General features: G+C 48.6%; 8 protein-coding genes and 2 non-coding genes across 10 annotated transcripts; 3 read left to right on the top strand and 7 right to left on the bottom strand.

Annotated features, from left to right (window-relative positions):
- Window positions 1-412: 412 nt before the first annotated feature.
- Window positions 413-1,621, bottom strand: FMAN_08227 (uncharacterized protein; the record flags this gene model as incomplete). Its single annotated transcript, XM_041821677.1, has 2 exons — window positions 413-1,164; window positions 1,210-1,621. 2 exons carry the CDS (start codon window positions 1,619-1,621, stop codon window positions 413-415), a joined length of 1,164 nt encoding a protein of 387 aa, XP_041687434.1.
- Window positions 1,622-3,220: 1,599 nt separating this feature from the next.
- tRNA lies at window positions 3,221-3,310 on the top strand. Its single transcript is given in 2 exon segments — window positions 3,221-3,257; window positions 3,276-3,310. It is a non-coding gene; the product is annotated as a tRNA-Glu (tRNA).
- Window positions 3,311-3,614: 304 nt separating this feature from the next.
- FMAN_08226 (uncharacterized protein) lies at window positions 3,615-5,265 on the bottom strand (the record flags this gene model as incomplete). The annotated part of the gene is made up of 5 exons (XM_041821676.1): window positions 3,615-4,151; window positions 4,198-4,740; window positions 4,794-4,891; window positions 4,938-5,040; window positions 5,092-5,265. 5 exons carry the CDS (start codon window positions 5,263-5,265, stop codon window positions 3,615-3,617), a joined length of 1,455 nt encoding a protein of 484 aa, XP_041687433.1.
- A 4,447-nt stretch (window positions 5,266-9,712) lies between these two features.
- On the bottom strand, window positions 9,713-10,870 carry FMAN_08225 (uncharacterized protein; the record flags this gene model as incomplete). The annotated part of the gene is made up of 2 exons (XM_041821675.1): window positions 9,713-10,027; window positions 10,076-10,870. 2 exons carry the CDS (start codon window positions 10,868-10,870, stop codon window positions 9,713-9,715), a joined length of 1,110 nt encoding a protein of 369 aa, XP_041687432.1.
- Window positions 10,871-11,636: 766 nt separating this feature from the next.
- FMAN_08224 (uncharacterized protein) lies at window positions 11,637-11,870 on the bottom strand (the record flags this gene model as incomplete). The annotated part of the gene is made up of 1 exon (XM_041821674.1): window positions 11,637-11,870. The coding sequence occupies one exon, from the start codon at window positions 11,868-11,870 to the stop codon at window positions 11,637-11,639; it is 234 nt and encodes a 77-aa protein (XP_041687431.1).
- A 1,287-nt stretch (window positions 11,871-13,157) lies between these two features.
- On the bottom strand, window positions 13,158-13,415 carry FMAN_08223 (uncharacterized protein; the record flags this gene model as incomplete). The annotated part of the gene is made up of 1 exon (XM_041821673.1): window positions 13,158-13,415. The coding sequence occupies one exon, from the start codon at window positions 13,413-13,415 to the stop codon at window positions 13,158-13,160; it is 258 nt and encodes an 85-aa protein (XP_041687430.1).
- Window positions 13,416-14,231: 816 nt separating this feature from the next.
- FMAN_08222 (uncharacterized protein) lies at window positions 14,232-15,890 on the bottom strand (the record flags this gene model as incomplete). Its single annotated transcript, XM_041821672.1, has 5 exons — window positions 14,232-14,812; window positions 14,863-14,988; window positions 15,040-15,356; window positions 15,411-15,613; window positions 15,672-15,890. 5 exons carry the CDS (start codon window positions 15,888-15,890, stop codon window positions 14,232-14,234), a joined length of 1,446 nt encoding a protein of 481 aa, XP_041687429.1.
- Window positions 15,891-16,872: 982 nt separating this feature from the next.
- Window positions 16,873-17,196, bottom strand: FMAN_08221 (uncharacterized protein; the record flags this gene model as incomplete). Its single annotated transcript, XM_041821671.1, has 1 exon — window positions 16,873-17,196. One exon carries the CDS (start codon window positions 17,194-17,196, stop codon window positions 16,873-16,875), a length of 324 nt encoding a protein of 107 aa, XP_041687428.1.
- A 631-nt stretch (window positions 17,197-17,827) lies between these two features.
- On the top strand, window positions 17,828-18,127 carry FMAN_08220 (uncharacterized protein; the record flags this gene model as incomplete). The annotated part of the gene is made up of 1 exon (XM_041821670.1): window positions 17,828-18,127. One exon carries the CDS (start codon window positions 17,828-17,830, stop codon window positions 18,125-18,127), a length of 300 nt encoding a protein of 99 aa, XP_041687427.1.
- A 499-nt stretch (window positions 18,128-18,626) lies between these two features.
- On the top strand, window positions 18,627-18,712 carry tRNA. The gene is given in 2 exon segments: window positions 18,627-18,664; window positions 18,677-18,712. It is a non-coding gene; the product is annotated as a tRNA-Lys (tRNA).
- Window positions 18,713-21,696: the final 2,984 nt, after the last annotated feature.

Here is a 21,696-nt window from a genome sequence, read left to right as displayed (position 1 = left end):
ATGCCCCGCTGGCTTTTGGGTGGCAACCTGCAACGCGTGTTAGGACTCTGGTGTTTAAGAAAGAATTATTCACGTGAATGATAGCTACCATTACAAGTCGTACAATGAACATAAGACAACCGTACAACCAAAAACTCCAAACACAAGAGCTTTCACAAGAGCTTTCACAATCTCAAACCTCAGCTCAGACGCCAACATCGGTACCTTCGTCTCTCCTCAGTAAGTCTCCTTGCCACATAGGCAGCACAATTTCCGCAGAGCGTCCGTCCGATGTACCCCAACAGTCAGTTCCATCCGGTTTCGTCACTTCTCACATGTCCATATGATCCTCGGCCCTGGCATTCTCTCAGTTCAGCTCTAGAGTGTAGCCTGCATGCTCGTGTCGACGAAGCAGAGTATCGCGCACCATCTTCTAAGTGTTGGCGATCTGCTCCACATATGGCTCCTCCTGCTCCCAGGGCTCGTCCGCGTCGTTCTTCTTGGGCTCCTTCACATCCATCCAACAGTGATGTGGTTCATCCTTGGGCTCGTCTCCCTCGCGAATCATCCACACACGCGCGATAAACTGTGGATGCCCATTGCGCAGTGACTGACCAGCTGAGGGGGCGTCTTCCAACTGATCGATGATCGGTTCAACTTCATGCCACGCTAGTGGTGAAAATTGAACCTTTTCGGTTCTGGTATGGTATCGGAAGCCAGCCCACTTTCCTCCAAGTGAGCGGGTTCCACGGCTATACCCATGCAGCCCAATGAATGGTAGGTCATTAGCTTGAATGAAGGCGCCATGCTCACCAACACGCGGATGGAGATCTTCTGGCTCCGAGACAATAGTCGCATGGTGAGCTCTAAAAACTGAGGTTGGGAACTCCCAGGTGATTCCAGTGTCGGCCTGGATGCCCTTGGCCTCAAAATATCGTGCCGCAGCGGCGTTGTAAGACCCAACGCGGTTGAATCCCCAGGTCTCGCCGTTCGGGCGCGGTGCCTCAACATCTGGTCCCTCCATTTGGAAACCGGAGATGTGCCACAATCGGGACATCATGGATACCGAAACGACGGCCTCCTTGAGTAGTGGGAAGCGAGCGAACATGAGAAGGTCGGTCTCGAAAGGCTCGTTCTTCCAGCGAAGAGTGTTCTTGACGGATTGAGATCGGCTGGCTCGGGAGACTAATAAGATTAGCGATTACCATCAAACGTATTGAGAAGACTTACCATATCCTAGGGGGTCCTGAGACTGGGGCTGCATGGGATAGTGGTTGGAAACGATCAGACGACGAATGGGAAGCGCGTCGTCATCCACCTCAAAGTTAGCCGCCTTCATGGATCGAATCCAGGAACTGTTGGGAAGTGGCTTTGGTATGGCCATCCAGAACACCACGAGATCGTCCTGGATGGGATTCATCGTGAACTTGATTTCCCCATCAGCGATTGCGATGGCCTTGATGTAGTGGATCGCATCAACTACTTCCTCGAAACCCTTGGACACACGCTTCAAGTTTCCTACGGTGGCGTAAGCTGCCTGAGGGTGGACCCCGTAGTTCATTGGGTTGCACATGGGAGGGATCAGGTAACCCAGGATCGCAACCTTAACCTCCATAGGGAGTTTGTCAAAGGGAGATGGCATCTGAGAGAGTTAGTATGAGATATATAACGAGGAAGAATAGGGAGTAAACTGATGAAGAATGATGCTTACCGTAATGCTGTCTTCCCTGTTGATGTAGATCCAAGGTCGAAAGATAGATAAAGATTTTGTTTGAGAATATGTCGGCGAAGGGTCCTGAGACGAGAAGATATGGGAAAGGTAGAGGGGTTTGTGATAATTGTGTGTCAAACGTTTGGCGCGCTGTGGAAGATGTCGTGTTTTCAGTTGATTAAGGCGATGTTGATACCTGCTCTCTACAGTCAGGAGCAGTGTGGGATGCGGTAGGAGTATTTCGGATTGAATAGTAGATGCTGTGTAAAAGAAGAGAGAGCTGTCGATGGTTGGTACTCTAACGGGCCTTTTGCTCCTCCTTGAGTTAACGAAGTTGATGGACAGTTGTCGTGATACCAACAGCTGATGCCTCTGGTAGAGTATGGTAGGAGTCTTCAGCGTTGCGCTGAGGTGGATAAAGAGAGATATGCGATTGCTACCGTCGAAGAAGTTGGATGAGAATGTCGGTTGAGGTAATGGTTCTGAGGCTCGTGATATGTGAGAGCTGTCTGGGGCGAGTTGTGAAGAATAGTCTACGACTTGTGATGATAGAATAGTAAAGAGTTGAGTTGTTGATGTAAAGAAAATGTAAGGTTTCGTGGGATATGTTTGGGATGATGTTGGTGTATGAAGAAGGAAGAAGAAAGAGTTGATCGGAAGCAAAGCGTGAGGTAAGAGATCGAAAAGGGAACGCGGGCAGTGCTCGACAGTTTGTTTTCCTGGTGGGTGGGCAAGACTGCTAGTGGCAGTGGACAGAGGGCAGAGCCGCGGGTGCTGCCTGGGCTGCTAGTCTCATGCCGTTTGATTCGTTTTGATGATGAATCATCCCCCATCGAAGATGCAGAACTTGCTTCTCAGAGCAGGGTCAATCCAGCCCATGGGAGTGATGAAAGATATTCGTGCCGTTCACTTACACTGACAAGTTCCGCAAAGCTTCTCACCGAACACCCCAGATGAACAGTAATTGAGGCCCGAACAGGAGCCGTGTCATTTCCATTAGCATTCTGGGGGGGAGTATGCGATATATCATCTCATATCTTAATTGTTGCGTATGTAGTCTCAGAGATGGCACGAAACATTGCGATAAAAGACCCATAAAGCCGGCATCCTTCTTCTCACGTCCAAGTTGGTCCGACGCATCTTTTGGTACTTATCCAGTTGCCTATAAACAACCATGTCGCCATTTTTACGTCCTTGGTCCCAGCGGATCACCATCTGACAGAACGTCAGCACAGCAACCAAGCAGTCGAGGCATGCCTTCTGTCACTGGCTTGCTAGTGCAGTGACTCTGATTGAACACCATTTCGAGTTCACCATGATCGTGGAAAGCCCTAATGGTTGTTTCTCGAGCCACTGCCAAGATCGAGTTCACGCGCACGTTGACTTGGGTGCAGGTCACGCGTCTCCGCTTACAAACTAAATCCGCAAATCTGGCGCTGGCCAAGCTAAGAAGCCATGGGCGGGTACGTCCCTCAAACAGCTTGGCATTCCTGATGCGTAATTCCAACAGCCGAAGTATAAGCAGCATCGTCCGGTATGGTGTAGTGGCTAACATTTCGCGCTCTCATAAGCTGAGAGATCAGTACCGCGGAGCCCAGGGTTCGATTCCCTGTACCGGAGTTTCTTTTTGCACTTTTGAGCTATCTCTTTTGTCTACCATCAGCGACAATGGCATCATTTTTGCTTGACGTTAACGCTATTCAAATTATGTCGACTAAATAACTGATTTGTCTTGAGTAGTCAATTAACATACACGTTTAAACTGCGGCATGTGGTTATGTGAAGCAGTCTGATATTGCGAAAGAGACCAAGTATTGACATATCTACTCTGCCATCTCTATATCCTTTGATTCCTGCTCAAATCCTACTATCCTTCCAGAAACCCTAGTCAAGTCCAAATCATCAATTCATCACCCAATGTCTTTTAGTAGACATAAAAGATCTCAGTCTCGCTATCCTGAGCACGGAGCTTCTGGTTTCGCCTCTTGAGAATAATCTTAGCAAGCCAAGCAAGAGCTGCAGTGCCAATACTGAAAGCAGCACTGCTGGCCATGGCAATAGCATATCTGGGCTCGTCGCTCTTGGGCCAGAGATAAGGAGTCCAGATAAAGCTGATGTTCATAATCATAGTAACCATGCTGATGGCAACAGCCTTCTTCTCCTTGGTCTGACCGCAGACAGAGCCGCACCAACCGAGGATGAGACTGTTGACGGCGTAGGTTCCGATGGTGAAGATGACCATGCAGACGTAGCGACCAGCTGTGTTGAGGGTAGCAGCGGCGGAGGCGAATCCGATGACTGCGACGGTCTTGGAGGCGGTGATGTGCCATGTTCGCTCGTTGTATTTGCCTGACATCCATGAGACGAGGATGGTGCTGGCTCCGGCGATGAGGTAGGGAGGGCAGGTGAGGACCAGAGTGATGGTGGTGTTGAAGCCGAGAGTCTTGACGACAGAGGGGAACTAATCTGTTAGCAGTTGGCCCCAATCGAGGAATTGAAAGACTTACAAAGTTCTTGAAACCGTTGGCAGCCAAGTGGAGATGGGCCATAGCACAGAAGATCCAAACCATAGGATCACTAGCAGCCTGCTTAAGACCCTTCAAGGTGCTGGTCTCACCCTGGTTACCTACAGTATCAAGCTCCATACGGTTATGAGCCAATTGTCTCTCCTCCTCAGTCAACCATCGAGTGGTAAGAGGGAAATCAGGGAGGATAAAGTAGCCGGCAACAGCAATCACAAAAGTGACAGCACCCTGGAGGATGAACAGCCACTTCCAGCCAGCAAGGCCAGCGACATCATCAAGACCGTGGAAGATACCAGCAGCAATGAGACCAGCGAAAGCAGTGGCGAGGATGTTTCCAGTGTAGAGAATGGCGATGCGGGTTGCGACCTCCTTACGTGTGTAGAAGATGGAGAGGAGATAGACGGCGCCGGGGTAGTAGGGTGCTTCGGTGAGGCCAAGGAAGAAGCGGGTAAGGAGGAGACCCTTGAAGTCCTTTGCGACGGCGGTGAGGGCGCTGACAATGGCCCAGAGCATCATCATGATGCCCTGAGATGTTAGTATTAGTTCACTTGTGAGTGGATGGAGAAGAGTGAACTTACCATGTAGCGGGAGGGGCGAGTGCGGGTAAGGAACATGTTGGAGGGGATTTGGCCAAGGATGTAACCGACGAAGAGGATAGAAACACAGGTCTGATACTCTGCAGATTGTTAGTCAAGACTCGGAAATGCGAAGGTAAGACTTACCAGTTCCCTTGAGGTTAAGATCCTCCTCGAGATCATTCAGACGCGCAAGAGCAATAGCATTGCGATCAAGATAGTTGAGCCAATACATACTCCAAAGCATGGGCTACAATCGTCAGCTCACTCATCTTCTTCCCATCAGTGATCAGTCACTCACCATCATCCATCGATCAAGCTTCTTCACAAGAGCAATCTCCTTAGGATCAGTCTTCTCATGAGCACCAGAGTAATCAATCTTGTCAACCCGAGGGATTGCCTTCTCCGGATACTCATTCTGAAAGATCTGGGGCTCGACGTCCCTGATGTCGGTTTTTTCGTCACGCTGAGCCATGGTGAAGCACAATACAAGTCAAGAAGAAGTTCGTAAGATAGAGAAGTAGTTGGGTAGTCAAAGCGATCGACTGCCTTGATGAGAACAAAGGGTGGGCGCTTCACGGACACTTATATAGACATTTCTTGACAGCGACAAAACCTGGGGATGCCAGCGATCATCCCCCAAGTTCCCCATGGCACCTTGACCATCCCCCGCATTGCGGGGTGCAGTGTAGGAGTCGGCAAAGCCGTAGACCGTGACATTCGGAGGGCAGATCTGGGATGTAGAGATTAGGTTGGTCTAGACCGTGTGGAACCTCGCCAAGAAACTTGGGGTAGTACTCGTCTTGCGAAAACAGGGATGAACTGGCTGTCATGGTGTTGTGTGTCTTTGATCAACAGATGGTCTGCGCTTCCAGTCCACGAGCAGGTTTTATCACGGCGCTAGAAAACGGCGCCAAGATGAGTTAAACTGTTATAGAAACTAGTTCCGAGCGTTTAATAGGTTCGATTTCCATACGAGTGTTAAGCTTTGAGTTAGAATGCTTCTTTCCTTCTAGAAGAATGGTCAAGCTCAGTGGCGTTATCATCACGAGCGGTTAGTCTCATCACTGATTGGAGAACATCGTATTGCACTGCCCACCTCCAAAACAGCCCTCCCATTAATGAACAACACAAACTTGACAGGCTAGCCAGCTAGACGAGAACTCCAAGTCATTTCCCCACTGCGGGATTTCCAGAACTGTACGCCCGCAGCAACAAGGCCATACCATACCAAACAGGGAAGGAGATTAAGCTTAACGATTAAGGTTGCGGAGTAGACATGGGGTAGAGAGCAGCAGGGATTACAGAAGCGAGCACTGTTTCCCCCGCGTCATTGCAGCTCACGATGGAGAGAGAGTAGAGTTATTAGATGAATGTTTTTGTAATATGTTTTGTTTTGCACGATTCATTAGATGTTGGCCAAGAGCGAGGGTAGTAGTTGTCTCCGTATGGTGAAGGGCGACATTTGCTTGGCTACTCCGCTGACTGACTAGGCTACCTCAGTGCCTCCGCACCCTTTTGGCCAAGGAGAGGAGTCAGCTTGGCTTCTCTCCTCATCATTGGCATCACCTCCAAGAGATAAGGCTGTGGAAGTGAATCATCGATTGAACCTTTAATCTCCCCCAGTTTACGCTATCAAACCTACGCAATGACAATGATCCGACTACCTGTAACCTGAAGTACGGCATGTGGGCGTCTCGATGCAACCGTAAGCCCATCTCACAGCATCAACAGGGATGTGCCAGAGATTGGGTCACGAATACCACCCTAATCCCTCGTACCAAACTCGCAGCTTGAACTTCGGAGTATTGCATCACAACATCATAGCGCCTGTATCAGAACCCCCTCTTGGCGAGTCCAGACCGTTCCGAAGATTCCCGCTCTAGTCCAATACCTAGAGTGTGATATCTGCGGGGGGATCTAGCGGTTCGGTGCCCGCATCTCACTGAGGGAGTTGGGGGCTGTTTACTCCGCGGACTGTGCACTAGCACTCCACTAACGATGCTCCGCCACAGCAATTATCCAGTGATACGCCGGTGAAATGATGCTAGGGTTAGTTTTAAGCTCGCTGATCTTGCAACCAAGTTGTTTTCTAGAAGAATTGCCGCTTCTTAATCGTGCATTCTAGTCATGCATGTGCTTAGCCCTTTCCAGACACACATTCCAGTAGCCGCCTGCACTATCGACTCGACGCCCGCTCAGTGTCAAATGATAGGCTCAAGACAGCTCGCCTTCCCGGATTCTTTTCGACGGGATCTCCCTCTAGACGTCTTCTCGAAGGATTCACCGCTGGCGTCTTACAGATCTGCACCAGCTCCAAATGCGCTGTGACGTTGTCCCACTTTATGGCGTTGGTAGTCTGGGGTTTAGTCTTGGCTTTTGCTAGACATCAGCTATTTCAGCTAGAACGGGGAGTGGTTGCGTTTCCCCGCAAGGGTATCTCACTGTGATAACTGGGGATGATGAGCACAGACGGTGTACTAATGGTGCTTCTAAGCGAAAGCATCGGCGCAATTACTGGATTGGTTTGAGGATGTTGTTGGTCGAAGGTCGGATGCTTACGGGGGCTCGTATTCTTGGCACGTCATCCTTGAGACGAAACTCTACTGCTCCAGGGTTGAAAGACCTAATGCGACCTTGGAAAAATGAGCATTTCCGTCGACGGGTTGCTGGAAGGTGTTTGGAATGCGCTTGGGTTCCTATTTCATCCGATGAGGCTCTGTGGTGAGATTCAGTGTCGCATGGCGTAGATTGCTTGGCTTTTTGGGGAAACAGTCTCGGAGGCTACTATTGGGAACCCGCCAGTGTTTCGGCGACTCAGCTCTTGTGGCCCGGATGGGGTCGGAACCGAGGCCAAGAAGCAAGGGGAGATAGCGCCAACAATAATGCATGTTATCGCTCTGACGTTGGGGAATCAAGGCTTGGCTTGAACTTGGGGAACCTCCTTATCCTACTCTTCCCGATAAAGGCTGATGAAGCTCATTCTGACTCAGATGATATGATAGGCTGGCCTCATTTCAGTCTTATCAAGCCTCTCCTGGATTCAGGCCAAGATAATAACACGGCTCAGTATTCCGAGACTCGTTCTTGCCAAGCAAAAGCCTTATCGGAAGTCATGGTGATGTGGAAACTCCAATCAACTATCAGGCAGATGGCAGAGCCAGTGGGCACCAAGAAACTAGCTTGGAAGCAGATTACTGACGGTTGACAGCCTTTGGGGGACAGAAAACGCGAGACTGGCCTCCACTAAAACCCAATAATCTACGATCAATCCGAGTCTCAAGTTTTGTGTCCCCTCCCTTAGGGCTGTAGCTCAACTGAAGACACTTCTCGTCTGACGATGTACATCAATGGAGCAGAGGTAAAGCGGTTGCATCCGAGATCGTCCATCAGTGGATAGACATGGTATGCATTGCCTCTTTCTTTCAGATCATCTCCCAAATCAGGTTCTCCTTACTCAACTCTCATATTATAAATACAGCGGCCTCTCGTGTCTAGGAGTCGGTCATCTTCATCACTTGAGCAACTCACATCATCTCAAGAAAGGCCCTCTTCAACTCAACCATCTTTCAATCCGAACCGCCCAGTCTCGCTTGGTACCCAAATTCGAATGCAACTCGGGATATTCTCGAGGGTCACTCAAGTGGCGCTGCCCAACGCAAGTTCCGTGTTCGAGACTACGAACTGAGATGTCGAAGTAGTACATGCCACCCTCCATGTTATAGCACATTCATAACTTGGATCCCATGCAAGCCACGAGATCTTCCCTACCCTCACTGAGCTCGATGGCAGGCCGGAGCGCCCGTCGACATGTGATGGTGTTCACGATGGTGTTCAGGGGCAACCAGTCGTGCAGCCGCGGAATCCTTCACCACCGCCAACTTCCAGCTCCCACGACTGAAGCTTGAAGCCAATGTTACATCTATCCTTCTTGCATTTTGGCTTTTGCGTGCAAAGGCCAGTCTCCTTGAAAGGTCGCCGGAGACACGTCAAGTCACAATGGCCAAGTGCTCCCTGTTGAAATGCCCTTCGACGACAACAATGCTGTTCTGAGGACGCTCTCGTCATGTTGCTAAGAAGTACTGATGCTGTAGCTCGCGTTTGACCCTTGCTCAGTGGCTTTTGGTCATCCTAGATGCAGGCCGGAACCTAGTGGTCGCGCAATCCTTCGCCACTCCTAACGCGGGGCTTCGCGATACAGAAGCCTGTATCCAATAATGCATCTATCTTTCATAGCGGCCAGTTCCTTCATTTCTGAAGGCAGTCTTCTTGAATGGTAGCGTGCGTTTCGTCAAGTCTTAATGACCAAGGGCTTCAAGGCGAACACCCTTCCACGACATCAACGATGGGCTGGAAATGCTCTCATCTCCTTTGGGAGTTGGCTAGCACACGCTATACTGAAGTTCATCATTCAACCTTGTTCAGTGGCTTGCTGCGATCCTGGATGCTCAGACCTTGTGACCGTAGGTGTCCAGCATCCCTCCATTGTAGAGAGCTAGATATTTGGCCACTGTCGCCCATTGGCCTGTCAGAGGTCTCTGCAGTGACCAAAACCAGGTTTCATGATGTGACCACCGTCTTAGTGCTAGTATTGCGGTGTTCCGTCACTGTCAGTGGTTGTTCTAGGCCTGTCCACCTGTTGAAGGGGGGGCTGAGTGAGTCTAGTCCAGCTCGCCACGACCGCTGGCTCATTCTGAAGATGCGTCAAGGTGTGAAAGAAGCTTTATCTCCCGTTCTCATTATCATATTCTCTTACTACCATGTATCTTCATTGTTACTGTCTTGATTGGGCGGCCATGGCGCCCACTAGAACCGCTGCATCGAGATCACGGACTAAAGTAGGGAGGGAATTTCGTTCGCAAATTGACGCAATCTACTTTTCGTTTACCATCTAACTAATAGCATACCAAATGCTAGAGATGCTAAGGGAATTGCTCTCGCACCATAGCAACTGCACTGATAAACTTGGCACTCGATACAAAAGCACACCTATCTGGAAGAGTCACGCTTTTGGTGAGGTCCCCAAAACGTGAGCTCGCCACCCCGTATTGCCAAGCTAGTCCATCTTCCATCCTAAACAATGGTCCTCCTGATGCTCCGCTCTGGCAATCTGCATCTGTTATCAGCCGATCGCCGGGAATATCGCAGGAGTGATAACATCTCTCTACTGTTATTCCATCCTGCCGCATAGGCTTTCCTTTATGATACAAAGAGTTGGTAGGATATCCCACGTGTGACTATCTATCGTTAGTGGTCATTCCTTTGCTTTCTTCTCTTGCACTCACAAAAGCTTGCTTGTTCATCACTGTCTTTGTATCGAATCGCTTTACCCCGAGGTACCCGTGCGTCTCACCCATTCGATCTGCGAGAATCAAGATGGCCCAATCGTTACCGAGTGCGCAATCAAATTTCTCTTGTCCATTTTGGGGGATTTTATGACATTCTAGGCCGTCTAGAGTGATGATGTCCGTCACGTACGATATCCCTCCGCTGCGACCCTCGAGAAAGTTGGATTCGAATGTAACACTGTCGGCGAGCTTATCCCCGAAACAGTGTCTCGCTATCAAGACATGTCGTGGACCAACCAAAGAGCCACTGCAAGTTCTCCCCTTCGCGTTCGCAAATGACTTTGCGCCCAGGAGGATCCTCCCGAGGGAATAGGCGGGGTATTGCGTGTTATTCCATTCGTACCTATCGTCTTTTACAAAGTCTGGTATTTTGCCGACCACCCTAACGATGTCTTGAATGTCGCGCCGCGGAAGTGGTCGATGTGGAGGAACGGGTTTGCCGGCGAAGTTGTCGAGCTGGTGCCTTGGGACGAGGTGAATTCTGGGGATAGGACCAGTTTGGGGAGTAATACGTCGGTGAACTTTTACAGTTGACTTGTTTGCAGTGGTTGCTGGAGTTGCTGCGGGGGGAGGGGGCGGAGGATGTGGGGGACCAGGTGGAGGAACGGGAGGCGGTGGTGGTGGTGGAGGGTGATGGCGAGCCTGAAGTGTGTTGTCGCCCAGGACAGGTGAAGCGAATACCTGGCTGCTGAGGGCCAAGACGGCGATATTGAACAAGTTGAGGATCAACATCCTGTAGCGAACGTGTTCAGAAAGAGAGAGTCTTTCAGCGGCGCCGTTCAATCAGCGAGTACACGCATATTTATTCCCCTCATAATTAGGTTGCGGCGTTTTCGAACTTGTCTTATAAGCAGAATTCACTTTGATGTTGTGAACCTTGTAGCAAGTATGGCCGTCATACAAATGCTACAGCCAAGGTCTCGTCATATCTGAAGCCGATAAGACCATTAAGTTTGATGAAGTAAACCATATCGCTATCTTGGCAACTTAGATCTAGGGCACAGCCTGGCAGCCTCATGCCTGTAAGAAGTTTGGCAGAGCCGTGATATGTCTTTCCGCAGTCTTCAATTTCACTGAAGCATTAGGCACAGTCCCTATGAAAACGAGAACCTTTTTTATATTACACGTTTACCCAGTGCCTCCATCTCCCGTCCAGCTGCTTCCTGCTTCTTTCGCGGCCAGGTGCCTCGTCAAGCATGCAACTCAAATGCACGGAGCCAAGATAAGCTTCCAGCCACAGTTCTCAGCTACAAATGGCAAATCATATAGCAAGCCCCTTCGCCTCTATGTTTAAAAGAGATATAAGTACCCCTCATTCGTTCTATATTGCATGAACCTTGAATCCACTTCTCACGTTCATCGGTGGCCCATGACAACATCACCTTATTCGGGAAATCAACTATTTAGAGTTCTCTCAATTGTTGAAGTAGCAAAACAACCTTGTTTTGCTTATTTCTCCTCCCTCCGTATTTTCTCAACCAACCTTCCTACGTCTTTATCACTCCTTCATGATGACCTCAGCGTCCTGTAGATGTTTGACGAGATCAGCAGGTCCAGTGCTTGAATTCGCTTGGACGTTACAGACCGGCCATGGTGAAGTCGTGGTACCTGTTCTATGATACGTAAACGTGACACCATTGGGATAGATGGCCTCTACAGCCCTTTCGAAAGCAGTCTCGTCCCCAATAAGTCGAATTGGGATATCGTGCATTTGAGTTCCGTAGGTAGCCATTGTTTATACTTGTTCTAATTTAAAGTTACCCCTTATAAGTGGCTATGCTATAATTAATTTTGATGTTGGTTGCTATTTCGTTTTTCTCTGCGACGATGTAATTTATAGGCGACCATGGTAGTTTCGTTGACATCGCAATATACAGCGCACAATGATCCACGCTTCTTGAGAGCGCATAAGTTGTTGAATCGGCTATTCACAGCGTTAAATGTTGTGATTCTCTGGACAAGCAAATCTTTTTTCGTCATCACTCAAACTGAAAGCCTGCAGCTATGAAGTGATAAGGTTCAATTAGATCTGATTGTCTCATTGTATCTGAGATAGCAAGCAGTTCAACTGCTACGTCTCCCCCTTCTCCCTCCAGCAACTGAGCCCATATGTCGGACATCTTCCTCTCACTCCTCGCCCTCTTTCTTTAGAACACCCTCGTCCTGGAGAGTCTTCACCAGATTTGCCGGTCCTGTACTCGCTTGAGGTGCCGTAACCTCATACTTGGCTTCTTCCCCATGTGAACTCTTGATAGGGTGCGTCACTCCTTCACCATAGTGTCTCCTCAATGCGGCTTTGAAAGTATTCACGTCCTTGACAAGACGGATGGGGACATATGTGATTTGACTTCCCCAAGTCTCGGGCTCTTGGGTTGCAGGCATTATTGCAGGTGATGAATATGAATGTGAAAGCTTGCGATAGATTTGATGTATTGTTGTTAATGTTGTCTGTTTGTCTGGCTCTTGACCGGCGAGTCACTTCTTTCTATAGTCAACCTTCCAGCGGTGATGGCTTCACTGTCATTGCAACAGACACTTGTCACAGTCAATCGGGCAGCGTAATTATCAACATTATGTCATTGAACAATCTTCAAATTGCAGACATTTCACTGTCGATTCCTCACTCACATCATCAGGTCCCATAGCTCGCTGATTTACGGTCCTTTCACTTCTGGTCAGTGAATTGTTTCATACCTCTCAGCTAATATGAGTCACAAAATTTGTTTACTTGCTGCCCTAGTTGCTTGTGCAGAAAACTCACTAGATCACGCAAGACTTCAATGCGTCTTCGAATGTGTCAGGTATACCTATTCGGCAAACACTGTCGGTGAAGTCGCACTCACAATTCTGCCACTATGATGATCTTCTCGAATGAAACGCCATCACTTTGCTTTTCTTTCTAACAAAATTAACCCTTTCCCTTCTTTTTGGATGTAGCTATTAAGTTCATGGTCATGGCCTTCCTTGTCTTCCATCACGACATTCCGTCGCTAGCATCACCTCTCTTGTCCACTTTCTCTCATTCCTTCATGACGAGCTCAAGTTCCTGCAGTTTGCGGAGTAGATTGAAATCTGCTGAACCCTTGACCACGAGTCCCTCAATCTTATAATGCGCCATAGCCTCTGTCGTTGTTGTCATGCATACTCCACCAGGGAAGAAGTCGGGCAATTTCTTGTCTATAGCCTCTAGGTCTTCTGCTCTGACGAGCTTATAAGGGATGTAAACGGTGCGTGCACTATGGTCAGTGTTGTCTCCGATATTCGAGTCTCTGGACATTGTGGCGGCGGAGGCTATAATTCACAATTATTCGCGGTGTGATTCTTCAACGGGTATGTGATCATTTGCTTCCTTCTTGGCCAGCTGTTCTACCGACTGGTTGCCTCTATCTATACTCAATGCGCTCTGCTTGTTCGTTGTCACTCACGTTGCATTAGGCACACTGTCACTATGAACAAGGCGTGAACGTCAGGCTATCAGCTTCCTTTTTTGAGAGTGCATTGTCTACAAGTTCATGAGTCCACAAGCTTCTTTACACAGTCCTAAAGGCCCATTCAAGATGCGCAGACGTGCTCTATACACTGTGATTCAACTGTGGTCGCTTTTTCTATTCTCGATAGATACAGTCTCATGCCCTCTTGGTAAGTGTGAGATTAGTAACATAAGCATGGTGCACTGTCACGCATTCTTCGTTGCTCGCATCTTTTCCTCTCACGATTGCTGGGGACACCTCATATTTCAAGACAGTAAAGCGTAGATTACGGCTGGCTAATTATACAGTTGACTTGGTTATATCCTGTTCTCCAACGCTATTTAACCTTGGCTATAGAAAGTAACAGACCTTCTATCACCGTGGCCTACAAGCTTCGCGGTTGCCTCCCCCATCCTTGCCTCTGTGCTCAACCCCGTAGGATATATTCAAAGGCTCTGAGGAATTCTGTAGATCTACATTATCGGGATTGTCTCGGAGCCTAATATTCTTCTAGTGCCTACATTGTCTACAGTTTTCTTCTCAAATGTGACATCAATTGCCAGGCAAAAAGAGTCAAAGTACTAGATATTAGATACAAATAAAAGCCAAATAAAGAGAACCAGTTATTTATCAACGATAGTCTTCCTTCTCATCCCTTCCTTACCCATCACACTACGACCAGCCTCAACAGCCTCCTCCAGCTCGGCCAAACACGCCGCCTTGTCGTAGCAGTTCGTAATATTAATACGATACGTCAGACGGGCAGACATGTTTCTCTGTCCCTGACTCCTCCTGAACTCCATCACCATGCGACCAATAGTAGCAGGGCTTACAACCCTCTCAGGGTGGTTCTTGATATACCAAAACAGCTTCTCATAGAGTAAAGATATCCCAGCAATCATCTTGAGAATAACGGTTGATGTTTGGGTGGCTGTCAAAGGCCCAAAGAAATTCAGAGCCACCAGGAACTTGGAGGTCAGAATGTCTCCTGCTGAAGCATCGAAGCATCCTTGAAGGAAGAGGTTGCGGACCTTGGAGTCGTGGAGGAGGGGCGTACAGCTTGGAATGCCCCAGATGGTGTTGATGATTTTCAGGATCTTGATGAAGGCGCTGTAGAGGGCTGTGGCGCCTACAAATGGGATGAAGGGGATTGAAGAAGTACCAACTGCTTTCCAAAAGACGTCCATGCCCAGATTGATTGACTCTTAGGAGCGTTAGCAACTGGCTATATAGGAAAGGATGGGTGTATTTTACCTTTCAGCTTCATATCTGCCGAGTGACATTGTGCTGCTGTCCACAGAAGTTTGAGACCGTCTGCTAGCAGCATTCCTCTTGTTTCCTTTACCAAGGAATCAACACCTGACGTCTCCATTGGCTCACCTACAAAACATCAGCTATTGTATATGTATAAAGCTTACAATATTCCCCTACCGTCTTCCGGCTGTGGCATGCTGAGCCGGATAATGGCCACGCGCAGCCGCCGTCCAAACTCCCTCTCAAACTGACCGCGATAGTTGGAGTCGTAGTCTGCAATGGCAAAGTTCATTGCATCCTTTTCCAGCTGATCCATATCAACTGCCTTTGTGCGATTACGCTGACGTCGACGCAGCTGGCAGAAGTGATCATCGACCAAGGTATCGAACTGCGTAAAGACGACGACAACAGGTATATCGCCGACGTCGGCGTTGAGGAAGAATTCTTTTTCGGCACTTTCAATCGGTCGATTCGAGCGACAGCTAATGCAGTACCTGGAGACATAACAGTTAGCCAATGCGATCAGGGTGGGTTAAGAGCTGACTCGCCAGATGCAGTGCAGCTGATCTGCCAAGTTAGGCTGCTGTCGACGATACCTGATAAAGCTGTTGATCTCGTCGACGCATTTCAGGTCACCTGCTTCAAAGCCTCCCGAGTCGTGCAGAACAAGGTTCTCATTCTCGCCAGGAAAGGTAATAGGTTGCCAGACCTTTTCCCTCTTTGTCCCGACAGTACGGTGACTAACTCCTGTCTGTATTCGCCGTCGTCACTCGCATGCGCTTTTCACGTTGGAGATATCAATAACTTACCTTCTCAGGAGGGACACCAAACACGACCGAGCATATCGTCGACTTTCCAACGCCGGCTTTGCCAATGACCAGGATGCGAAACTTGTCACAGCTCTCGGGGAGGTTGTTGAACGTGGGGCCCTCAACGACGATCTTGGAGGTGTCAACCTCCAAATTATATTCGTCATTCGGCGCGTTCAAGTTGACGGGGCTCGGTCTTGGACTGTAGTATGTAGCCATTTTATCCTCTCTGATTGCAGGAAAAGAAAGATGAAAGTGTGAAAATCGCAGGGAGGGTAGTTTTCGTTTTCGTTCCCCTCTTTCTTAACCGCCAGCCTGATTTCAAAGTGCAAGTCAGCAAGCCACAGCTAGAGCTGAAAGCATCAACAGCCAATAGCCCAACCGTAGTTGGTTTATTTTCATCCCAAACTGAGACATTGACGCCTGGATCATTGGTAAAGGCGGGTAGAATTCTTTTTTGCCCAGGACTGTACAATGCCGCACCGCATTATCAGCGTACAGAGCGAGTTTCTGTGATAAGGTTGAGGGGTCAAAAGAGACTTCAGCCTCCAGGCCATGAAGGTAAAGAACACTAAAAAAATGCATATAGGTAAAATATTTATTGCCCTTACTATTACTGTTACTTAAGATCTTGCTTTTAGCTGAAAAGCTAGATATTTTAATAACTGACTCTAGGTGTAGAAATAAGTGCTGCCTGCTACTCTTCCGAAAAGACAATCCAGCGTAAAGCACACAAAATACACATAAGGTAAGATGCCCATTAGAAGCAAATCTGTCGACTCAATATAAGACTCTCAAGATGGCTTCCACCATGCCGAAAAGACTAATCCTGTGGCATTCTCAGTGCTGTCTTCAGTTCCAAGTTGTCGTGACCTTTAGGGACCTCATCATCACCGTCCCCGAGCTTCGAAACGTCGGTGGACTCAGAATATCCATAGGATGTCACGCTTCCTCGGCCTTTCAGGTTTCTTCGCTTCTCAATTCACATCTTATTTCAGGTTCGTCGTGACAATGGAGGTCTTGGTTTGACCATCGGCCTAACTTACTCACAACATCACTTCTGTCACTTGTCATTGATGGTTGCTTAACTTATGCGATTCCTATGTGAACAGCTACAGTAGCTCGATACCGTCGGCATCCCAAAATGGCATTTGATGTACGCCTCTCTCCCCCCACGCGACTGGACCCTTTGACTCAGCTCTCATCGTCTGCGACCGAATCGGCCCTGGAGAATAGCACCGACGTCTTGGAGCTTTCTCTGCAGGTCGGTTGGCTCTTTGGTCTTCGCAAGCGCAATAACTCGGCAGGTACTGGGGCTGTACTTGTAGTTGACCTTGAACCCAAGAGGATAAATAACTCTCAGTGCGTCTTCAAATTTTCCTTTGTCGTTAATGAGTTCAAGTTTGATGTCATGTTTGCAGGACCACTCAGCGGCGCCCTGATTAGTCTTGGTGCAAGACCCAGAAGGCATGATTTCTTTAGTGTTGAATATGTGGAGGTTTAGTTGTGTTGAGGTTTTTGGCATGGGAAACGTTGGGGGGTGTCGGTCTATTTATACTTGATCTTAGAGTCATTTCGTTGAAATCTTTGCGCTGAATCTAGCATTGCCTTGATTGCGGGTGTGATCGCCAGTATATCAGTTTTTCATCGTGACTATGTACAGTTCACGATGAGTCACATCAAATGAAAGCAGATTGATGCCTTTCAGGGCCAATCTTGATCACATGCGGAACCACTGACAGGATCTATTCACAGAGGTCACTTCAGCCATGAGGGACGTCAACATGGCCCCTTTCTTCAGGTACTGCCATAAATTGATCTCGTGGAAGTACTTCAGATATTTGCAGCCACTACCTGGGAGCTTATCATTGTTCACAGGATGGCTAACATGTGCCAATCAGTCATGAGTTATCAGGCGCATTCAGTGACAGCTGTGTCTTGTGAATCTCGAAGCTCTCGTATCAGTACAGACATTGATGCTTTTGTCATAAGCTCCTTCGGCAAGTGAACCGCACTCTCATCAAGTAATGTGAACGTTGACTGCCTTACCTCTCAAGGACCACCTATAAAAGGCCCCAAGGACCCCGATTATCATCCCCATACCCTCCATCCAAGTCCACAAGTCCACCAAATACAACAACCAGCATCACACCACAATGCCTATCATCAAAAGATGGGCCAGTACAAATGCTGTCGACACTGAGAAGCTCGTCTTCAGACACGAGTTCCTGGTCAAGCGGTTCTGCAAGATGGAAAAGCTCCGCGATGCGCTCGGGGATATCTTTGGCTCGGATGATTGGGTTGTCGAGTATGATGGAGATAATCTCGTTATCAAGGTGGGAAGCAGGGTTGATCTCAAAGAGGAGTTGAAAGCGCGTGGTATTATCTACAAGTCTATGTGTACAGCTCGGGCTGTGTGGTTTTTCCGGTATTTCGAGTATGCCCGTTACTGCTGAGTTCAAGGTACTGACTCTGGTTTTTGAGCGCAAGCGTGGCCGTGAAGTGCTCATGGTCTGTAGACATCTCGTCATGACAGTTTGTGATAAAGGGGCCAATGGGCCAATGAACTGAATTGCGACTTTGCATGCTAAGCTCCAGCCGCCACAACTGGTTTCTCTTCTTAAATATTAGTATCATTGACTTCAATTGACATTATCATGGATCCTGTTCCTTCAGCATTGTTTGCCAGTTTAAAGTTCGGTTGTAAGACGTACTGAGACTGCAGGGTAGTGTGGTCTGGAGTTGAGAAATATTAAATAAAATAGCAAAACACAGTCTTATTTTAGCTGATTATATTTAAATGAGGAAGTAGATGGTGTCCTTGAATCTAAATCTTTAGGATATTTTAATGAAGGCGAGATTGATGAAGCAGAAAGTAGAATAATTTGCTGTTTCTCCGTTGCGATCACGGTTATAGTTTGAATCCCTGACAGGGAATAACAAATCAAGTCAACTTCCCGATTGACGCAATTGGTTAGCGTGTCAGACTTTTATCAACACATGAAATCTGAAAGTTACGAGTTCGAGTCTCGTATCGGGAGTTTCTTTTTTCGCCCATTTCAAATATTCATCTTGGCCTCTGAGTTGAAAGGGATCGATTGCACTTGGTTTTATCTTTTTATCTCTTCATTTGCGCTCGTGGTGGTCGTTTGAAGTTGGGCTACCGACGCGCCGCGGGTATGAGTGTGGCGCTCTCTGTGGCACAAGCTTACCATTTTCGCAAGAGCCATCAAACGGTCGCTGCTCTGCACCTGCTGCGCTCGAATCTAAGGTCATTCTGTTGACGGTGTGATTGTTGACGCGCATCACGGTCTTTCTACCCTCGTCAGTTGTCTCAACATCTGAACACTCAAGATTTCGCGTTCGACGCCTCGATCCCAACCCGAATCGATTTTGCGCCCAAGAGTCTCTGGCCGCGCCTGGTCCCCGTGATCGTTCTTTTCCCCGCTGTCGCTTTCGAGTCGGACGTCCTCGCCTGGTTTTCCTGCATTGTTTCACATCATCCGCTCCATGCGACACTCCGAGATGCCTTCCCCGCTGCAAGGTCCAATTCCGCGACCGCGATGCGTGAGCCAGGAGCGCTGCGAGGTCCCAATACCGTTGGCCCCAAAGAGCTAGAAGTCTACGAGAACATATTCCTGATTCCTACATCCTCTCCGCAGACGACCACTCGCCGCTCCAACCATGACTGGCCCGCGATCACTGGTGTTGCTTTCCTACGACAGCGACTAGGCTCCGAGAATGAAGAGACACCTACTGTTTCAAGACATCCGCGCACCAAACAAACGTCGGACGGAACATCAAACGACTCGTCCTTCTCCCGCGTCCGCCGACAGCCTTGATCCTCCTCCTCCTTTTCTCTGCGGCTCATTCTCCCGCCATCGTTCATGACCGCGCATGCGTTTTCGAGTAGCAACTCCGCTGACTACCCAGCCTGACGATACGATCGATCCCAATACTCGTTCTTCTAATCGGCTCGACACGCTCGGCCCATTGTCTTGCAAAGATTTTTGCGCCAGTTGATTTCGCACCGGAAGAACTGGGGTTCGCCAGCGAAATTGCTTTCATTCGACGAGAACCGATTGAACATGGAAGATGGCCAGCCCAAGCTCTGCATCAATGCAGGTTTCTTCGACGGACTCATCCTCGCAGCGTTTCTCCGCTTGCGGTTGAGTTTCAGGATGTAGACTACATACTGCCAGATGTCAGTGCAGCTGCGACTCTACATCTGGGGAGATGTGACATGTCGCAGTGCGGCTACGGTAGCTGGATGAGCCCTGGTAGCTCTGCTGGGAGACGTGAACAGCGACAGATCACTACGAAACTGTCTCCCTACCTCTACACGTAGTAAAGTCGCGGGAGCCTCTAAGATGACGTACAACAACCCGACTCTAAGCGTAAGTATTGTAGACTTGGGTTTTATGAAGCCATCAGGGTTGCAAGGTGTTTGACGCCCGCGAACGTGACTTGACATTAATCGTGCTTGGAGACAATACGTGAAGGAGTCTTGATGATCCCACTGTACGTCCGCTTTAAGCGTAGGTCTCAGTACTCTTGTGTCGCGCCATTGCACTCTGTAGTGTGGTCGACAATAGTTTTGCACCATCCGATTACCGCAATATCGATGACCGACAACAATTGCCAAGGCAAAGGATTCGGAATCACATGTAGACTGTAAATTATTGATTCTCCCATCTTGTGTTATCCACGTCGGCAACATCTCGTAATAAATGTGTTGTAATTTACAGCAATTCCTTTTCAACAGTGGTTGCGCAAAGATTAAAATTAAAGGTCCCGGGTAGGAATGCGCATTTCGCGGTTATACTCAATCTATTAATTATTTGCCATGTAAAGAATTCTGCGTCAGGGGAAGAGTTGCGCAATTAAAGACATCGGCGATTCAAGCTGATCACTTTTTTCCGAGATTTTCTGTCATTGCGATGTACATCGCGAAGAATCTCGTGTGCTCATCGCTCCAAGTTTGTCATCCAATCTCGACTCATCGACTCGAGACGTGACACCCCGACAACGCAAATGATGACCAGACTCGTTAATAGCAACCGTGGTAATCAGGCAGTAAAATGATCCTCAGGAATTATTGTTCCTGATATCGCAGGCGTTGAAGCTATCTTCTCGCCTCCTCGGAGTCACGTCGTCACCATAAACGCGTCAATCAACCGCAATACCTCCGCCTCCATTTGCCTCCTCAACACGTCCTCACCTCATCATCACAAGCTCAAACCTCGTGTTTCCATCACTCCCGGCTGCCTCTCCAGGCTCTCTCAACAAAATACACAAAAAATCTACGCGTCCCTCCATAGCCTCAGCATCGCCTCAGCACCGCCCCGATCAGAAACCCCTCTAGCTGAAAGCTTAACACCGTCCTTCTCCATTCAGAACCTCCCGAGATGAATATCCCGGTGTCTCATCTCAATCCCCAATTGTGTCTCTCGCCTTCACTGACGTCATGGAAGGCCAAGCAGGAAAAAATATGCAACGAAATTAAGCTTAACCCAAGACAGGGGTTGCCCCGGCATTCAAATTACGGGTGGCCTCCTTGTTTTACGTGCAAGTTTCTGGTTTTTTTGTGTTGTTAATGCGCGATGATACTGTATCGGATCGTTGGAGTGAATCGGCGCTACCAAGTCCCGTTGGGACCTTCACAAGAGGGTGAGATGTCACTGGCGGGTCTGTCATGTGTGCAAAGTCTCGAGTGCCACGTACGATACTTGCCAACGGTGTTTATTCACCGTCTAACGTGCCTTGAACACGTTATGTCCAACGAACTGCCGAATCGGGCATGTCATGCCATTCACTGCATGATGTATTCGATTCAAGATTTCGCGACGCAGCCAATCCCCTCGTTCCAAACATCACCATCTTCCCTCTGCATGACCTAAGTGGACCACTACCGGGCTGTGTATAAAACTGCACATAACAGGATTAAGTAGCTCTCGCAGACTAAAAGATACAAAAGCTAGAGGGACTTTTAACTCTAAAAACTGGATTTATGAAATCGCCCCCT

Source organism: Fusarium mangiferae (genome assembly GCF_900044065.1).
Source record: "Fusarium mangiferae strain MRC7560 genome assembly, contig: FMAN_scaffold012, whole genome shotgun sequence".
NCBI classification, from domain to species: domain Eukaryota; kingdom Fungi; phylum Ascomycota; class Sordariomycetes; order Hypocreales; family Nectriaceae; genus Fusarium; species Fusarium mangiferae.
This window is presented reverse-complemented; position numbering and strand designations above follow the sequence as displayed.